Genomic DNA, 6974 nt, shown 5'->3' with positions numbered 1-6974 from the left:
CGGTAAATGAAAAGAAATATACAGTATTAATAAATCTAACAACATCAAAGTGACAGCAGGTTTAAATCTGCATTACAAGGGAAGCAGAGGACAGTCAGGGTTGGCCCAAATAAAGGCCTGGCTCCTCTTTATTTAAGACAGGGTTACTCAACCCTGCTTAAACAAAGGGCCAAATTTTTAAAAAATACATGTGCAAGAGCCACAATCTAAATGGTGAAAAGTGGCAAATAAAGTAAGTTAAACGTGGCAAAAAATGGTCAAAAAGCAGCAAACAATGGGAGAAAAGTGGCAAAAATGGGTGGAAAGTGACCAAATAATGAGTTATAAGTTGCAAAAACATTGCAAAAATTGAGTGAAAAGTGACTAAAATGGGCAATATCTGAGAAAAGGTGGGAAAAATGGGCAAAAAGCATGAAAGAGTTGCAAAATGGGAAATTAGTGGCATTTTATTGCAAAAGGCAGCTTAAATGGGCAAAAAGTGGCAAAAAAAGGTAAAAAAGGGGGCAAAAAAAAATTGCAAAAGCTGGATAAAAACGTCAAAATGGGCTAAAAGCAGTAAAAATTGAATTAAAGTAGCAAAAATGATTAATGTTACTTGAATGGATAATTTCTGAGGTAAAATTTTCCTTTTTAAGGTTTTCTGGGGAATAATACTTTAAATAAAGACATGAAAGAGTCATCAATCATCACAGATGAGCCACACATGAGTATTACTGATTTGTAATAATAATAATCAATAATATTTATTATTTGGAATTTCCCCTTGTGGGACTAACAATGGAATATCTTTAGTTGTCAGTGCAGCATTTCCTAACATGACCACTAGGGGGCACAAAAGTGTCAGATTTTGAATTTCTACAAATAGAGGCCTTAGAAGAAGAAAATGTGGGTGACAATTACACCACGACTTTTTTAAATTTCAGCTCTATTTAAAGGAATTACTTTAAAGGAATAGTTCAACATTTTGGGATCTTGCTTGTTATCATGTTATGTTCAACAGAGAGATGGTAAGATTGATAGTATTCATTTACAGTTAAATATGAAGCTTGCAGCTGGAAGATTAGCACGAATCTAAGCAAAAACAGCCGGCTCGGCTCGGCTCTAAGGTTACAGAATCATGTTTGCAAACGTCACCAACACGAGAACTGTGTTACATTTCAGAGCAAAGAGGCCTGATTGAGCATTTATCAAAGACTGATGAGAAAGCAGGTTTGCAAAATAAAGCCAAAGTTTAAGCACCTTAAAGATGCATCCAGTGGCAGCTTTAATGACTGCAAAATCTAAACTATCAGAGATCAATTAAAAAGTGCATCATTAAACTCTTTTTGTAAGCATGGTATTAAAATATGGATTTTACAGCTGATTAGTGAGATTTGATATGCAGGAGGCTGATTTTGTGACTTCTGTGCTAAGCCAGGTCAGAGCTCTTTATGCTAAGCTAAAGGTGCTAACTTTGGCCTTGCAGTTGCTTCATATTTAACTGAAAGTCACAAGAGTAATGACGCTCTCAGCAGGAGAGTTGGAGCTAAAAGTTTGATTTTTATCCTGTTTCTGGACTTGTTTTTTTACACGTTTTCCTTATAATTTTTTTTTATTTATAAAGTAAAAATGATGCATTTAAACAGACATTTTAATAAAAGATGGATATAAGTGACATTTAACTAAAGATGATCCCGATAGATAAAAAAACAGTTGTGCAAATACTCAGATATAAAAACAAACATAACACCTAACATCGGCCTTATTCCAGCGTGATAACAAGTGTATGAAATGATGCTAAAAGCCAGAATTGCCTCACATCCACCATGATAACTGCATACTTTCATCTCTTTTCCCTTGTTTAGCACACACTCATTATTACAGGGGGATAAAGCAGAGTTCAGCTGACTCCTCCAGGGTGCAAAAACTAAATACTACCTGTTTCTTTGGTGGCGTTTTTTCCCTGCAGCCACCCTGCCTGCTCTGCTTTGGAAATTTTATCCAGAATGTCTCTTTAAAAATTATAAACAATCATTTGGCCAGCGGAGACATCGACACCTCTCTCCTTCCTAGAATACATTGTCTCTTTTCTCCAGCATGTATTTACAAACTTGCACATGGTCGTTTTAACCCAAAATCGAAGCAGAGCTCAAAAATATAGAAGACTTTTCGTTCTATTTCCTCCTATAAACATGGAATATATTCCTCCACAGCATTTATGCAATGTTATAAAGCTTTCTAATGTTGTTTACTCCCTTTAGTCCACCAGCCTTTCTCTTCTTAAAGGGGAGGTTTGCCTTGCGACTGATGTGGTTAAATGAATGTCAGAAGCTGCTGTTTCTACAGATAGAAGTAATGATGATAAAACATAAAAACGCCCCGTTACGGGCTGAAGTGGAAGTGTATAAAGTTGATGATGATGATGATGGTCTATAGTTGGTGCGGCTTTGCGTGTCCGTCTTCACTCAGCTCATACCTGCAGGAGAAGAAGAAAAGGTTTATTTTAGACCATTATTGTTTTATTTATGACTGAGATTACTAGAACTTTCTAGAGCTGCCTTCAGAGGCTGTTAGCAGACAAGGACTGATGCTAGGGGTGTAACGGTTCACAGTGCAGTCACAGATTTAATTCATCCGTCTGTTCTTAGTGAAAGTGGCTTTAGGATTTATTCACGCTAAATCGCGGCTTATTAAAGCCAGTTACAGACCACGGACTGGCTCATGTGTACCCTGGCTGAAAGCTTTAATACTTGAAGCCAGACTCCTCTACCACATACACACCAGTAGCTCCATAAATGAATGCCTCGATGGCGTCTAATATTCAGTGAAATGCTCAGTATGTTTACAGTGCTATGCACCTTCAGATGGTGTAAAAGAAATTGTTAAACTAAGGGTGTAAGAGGCAGCAAAATATATACAAATTTTTTTTTTCAACATCCTCCGCTGTAATTTTTAAAATCAAGATCAAACCTGATCATAAATATCAAATATTGATTACATTTGGGGAATTTAACTCTTTAAATGCCACTTTAGGGGCAAAACCTCAATGACTGTAATGTTAAAAAACACAAAGAGTTTAATATTTTTCATACACTACATGCAAATTGGATTTCCTTATAGGGGATTATCACAGCCTTGAATATGTTAATTATGAGCAACAATATGTATTTGTATCCATTATAAGATTTAAATAAATTGTCACAATAGTAACCCTATAGCAGTGTTACTCAACCCTGCTCAACCAAAAAGCCAAATTGTTGAAAAATACCTTTGCAAGAGCCACAATTTAAGTGGTGAAAAGTGGCAAAAACAGCTTGAAGTAGCATATAAAAATATTTTAAAGATGGCAAAAATGCTAAAAAAAAAGCAGCGAAAATGGATGAAAAGGCACAAAAATGGGGAGAAAAAGTGAAAAAAAGGTCAGAAAGTAGCAGAAATAGGTGAGAAGTTACAAAAAAATTAGTTAAAGGTGGTCCAAAAGATGCAAAAACAAGGCAAATAATGAGTTAAAAGTGACTAAAATGGGCAAAAAGCAGTCAAGAGTGGTCAAACAATAGGAAACAAGTGGTATTTAATGGCAAAAGGATGCTTAAATGGGCAAAAAATGGGATAAAAGGGGCTAGGAGAAGTGGCAAAAATGGGCAAAAATTGGAAAAAAAATGGCAAAAAGAAGTTTCAAAAATGGAGAAAAAAATGGGAAAAAGGGGTATTTAATGACAAACGGTAGCTAATATGGGCAAGAAGTGATGAAAAAAATGGTAAAAAGTAGCAAAAATTGGTAAAAGTGGCAAAAAATGGGGAAAAAGTATCATAATGAAGTGGCAAAAATGAGCAAAAAAAAAAAGGAAAATAGAGGTCATTAATAGCAAAAGGCAGCTTACATGGGCGAAAAGTGATAAAAAATGGTGAAAAGTTGCCAAAATGGTTCAAAAGTGGCAAAAAGGAAGCAAGAAAATGAGAGAAAAGTGATTGAAATTGGCAAAAGGCAGTCAAGAGTGGCAAATGGCAAAAGGTTGCTTAAATGGGCAAAAACTTGGACAAAAATGGGTAAAGTGTCAAAAAAGGAGTGGTGAAAATGGGCCAAAAAAAAAGGAAAAAAGGGTACTTAAATGCAAAGGTAGCTTTAAAGGGCGAAAAGTGGCTAAAAAAAATGGTGGAAAATGGCAAAAATAAGATAAATATGGCAAAAATGGGATCATTGGGACAATTACGTTTGATAATTAAAGACTTCTGTATGAGTCTGGGAAACAAACCAGATAATGTGATTAATTTTTGAGGTGAAAGTGGAAAAAAATGGTGAAAAAGGGGAAAAAATTGGAAAAAGTGACAAATAATGGGGAAAAAGTGGCAAAAAGTAGGAAACAAGTGGTATTTAACGACAAAGGATAGCTTAGGTGGTGAAAGTGGCAAAAAAATTGTAAAAAGCAGCAAAGTTTCCCTTTTTAAAGGTTTTCTGGGGGAATAATACTTAAACTGCAGACATAAAAGAGCCACATGTGGCTCTAGAGCCCCACGTTGAGCATCACTGCCCTATAGGAAACCAGGAAAAAAGCACAGTTTCCCCTCAAGCCAAATATTGGAAAATGGCTGAGATTTAGCGAGGAACAGGAAAACCGCAAATTTGATCAATGTCTCCAGAATAAAAGCCTAATATAATAAAATGCATGTTTTTACTGTGATGGCTGGAGCATCAAAAATAGTATTTTAAATGGGTTTTGATGGGATATTTTGGTCCTCAACAGCCTGAGTGGGTAGAAAAAGTCTCCAGAGCTCATTACTGGCTGGTTACAGGTGCTGATATTAAAATTTCCAAATTCTATTGAGAAAAAAACCTTATACCCTCCGAAATGTATGTAGTTAGCATTAACACAGTCTAAATAATAATAATAAAAAAATTATTATAATAATAAAAAGTCTAATAATAATAACACAGTCTAAATAATAATAATAATTTAAAACAAGACTAAAAAAGACATAAACTGGCCTCAGCATCTTCTAAAGGTTAAACTGATTATCTCTGGATAACAAGGCTGTTTTTCTCTAAAGGTTATTTTTTGAGATCTTCACATAGTTCTTGCTGTCTTGAGACAGCAATGCTGGTTTGCCTGTGATTTGAGTTTTATAGAATCTGATGAAGAAGACTGAAATTGCTCATTATGCTAAGAAAAAAGAGCATCATCACACGATCATGAGAAAAATAAGCAGTCTTTAGAATACAATCAAAATGTACCCATTTCCAGTTTTTTAGTTAACCAGGACATCTAAGTGAAATAAAATGTGGAGGTCTGTGTCCTTTTAATGTTCCCATAGTATTTTTGATCTTGATGTAGTTGAAGTTGTAATCATTCAGAGCACAAATAAAGAGCGCTGCTAACAGCTGGAGATGTGATATTTACCACTGTGTCCAACCCTTAGTGATCTCATCGTGGGTCAAATCCACCAGAACCTGAGGAGAAAAGGGAGCACAGTTTGTTTCAGTGACAGAAATGTTGACTGACTTAACTGGTAGCAAACATCCAGAAACTTAACATTAATCTGTGTGTCCACAGTTATCGTACATGTGTGATGGTGGATGTTCTTGGTGCTTTGAGAAGCACTTGCAGATTATGAAACCCAGGGTATAACTCCATAAGAGTCAATCATGAAACAAGGAATTTCCCTCTTTCTCTCCATCTGAAGTGCTCACCTTTCCCAGAAGGCCTTTGTGTTTGGAGAGCAGACCCCCGCCGTTCTTCACTGCAACGTCCAGAGTCCGTCTGTGGAGCTCCACGAGGGAGACGGTGAACTCAAACCTGAGCAAACAGAGACACAGTAAGAACACGGGTCATTTCTGACAGTTTCAGCGCCAGCAAACCTCGACTCTGTGATCCAGAGAGAAATGACTCACGTCTGATCGTAGACCGGGTTCAGTGTTTTCTTAAATGTGTGAGTTTTCCTCCGACCTGACCTCCGTTTGTCAGGGAGCAGGTAGAGACGGACGTACGGATCTGAGCCATGATCTGTAAACGCTATCAGGTTTCTGAAGAGGAAAAGGAATGATCAATGAGAACATATGAGTGTATTTTAAAGCAGGGCTCTCACTCTTGCTTTGAAGCCTTTTAGGGTGATTTTAGTATCTAAAATAACACACATAAGAGCTTCCTTGGCATTAACATCAGAAGAAACAAGACAAAAACTAATTAGTATACAGCAAGATCATTAGAAAATCTGTCTGCAAAGGAAAAGAAGGTCTCAAGGAAAACCTGATGTCATATGAATGAAAGTGAGCAATACAGTGTACATTTTAGGACATCCTCAGGTCTCAGAGTGAGGTGTCATATGAAAAAGCATCAGATCACAGGAAAAAGACGTCAGGTCTCAGGAAAAAAAAGAATTCAGGTCTTCAGAAAAAAAGGTGTTAGGAAAAAAGGCATCAGGTCTCAGGAAAAAAAGTGTCAGGAAAAAAAGGAGTCAGAAAGTAAAAAGCGTCAGGATGCCTTTTTTCCTGAAACCTTTTTTCCTGATGCCTTTTTCCCTGAGACCTGATGCCTTTTATCCTGGCACCTTTTTTTTCTTAAGACCTGAAGTCTTTTTTCCTGAGACCTGATGTCTTTTTTCCGGAGACATGATACCTTTTTTCCTGAGACCTGAAACTTTTTTCCTGAAATCTGACACCTTTTCTCCTGAGACCTGACACCTTTTTCCTGAGACATGATGCTTTTTTTTCACTGAGCCCTGATACTTTTTTTCCTGATGCCTTTTTTCCTGAGACTTGATGCCTTTTTTCTTGAGGTCTTTTTGATGACGCCTTTTCTCCTGAGACCTGACACCTTTTTTCCTGAAATCTGACGCCCGTTTTCCCTGAAACCTGATGCCATTTTTTCCTGAGACCTGATGCCCTTCCCTGAGACCTGACGCCTTTTTTCCTGAGACCTAAAACGTTTCTTCCCTGAAACCTGATGCCATTTTTTCCTGAAACCTGACAACTTTTTTCCTGAGACCTGATGTCCTTCCCT

At 37.0% G+C, this 6974-nt stretch overlaps 1 protein-coding gene across 2 annotated transcripts in view; it reads right to left on the bottom strand.

The window, feature by feature from the left end:
• Positions 1-549: 549 nt before the first annotated feature.
• LOC121519723 (extended synaptotagmin-2-like) overlaps positions 550-6974 on the bottom strand; it is a 77588-nt gene continuing 71163 nt past the window's right edge. For both annotated transcript variants that reach the window (XM_041802558.1, XM_041802559.1), the window contains 4 exons: positions 5867-5998; positions 5666-5771; positions 5376-5425; positions 550-2455 (listed from right to left, as the gene is read on the bottom strand). In XM_041802558.1, the coding sequence (XP_041658492.1) occupies positions 2410-2455; positions 5376-5425; positions 5666-5771; positions 5867-5998 (334 nt within the window). In that variant the 3' untranslated portion in view covers positions 550-2409. The remainder of the gene's footprint in view (positions 2456-5375; positions 5426-5665; positions 5772-5866; positions 5999-6974) is intronic.

The sequence above is a fragment of the Cheilinus undulatus genome, linkage group 13 (assembly GCF_018320785.1).
Source record: "Cheilinus undulatus linkage group 13, ASM1832078v1, whole genome shotgun sequence".
NCBI classification, from domain to species: domain Eukaryota; kingdom Metazoa; phylum Chordata; class Actinopteri; order Labriformes; family Labridae; genus Cheilinus; species Cheilinus undulatus.
This window is presented reverse-complemented; position numbering and strand designations above follow the sequence as displayed.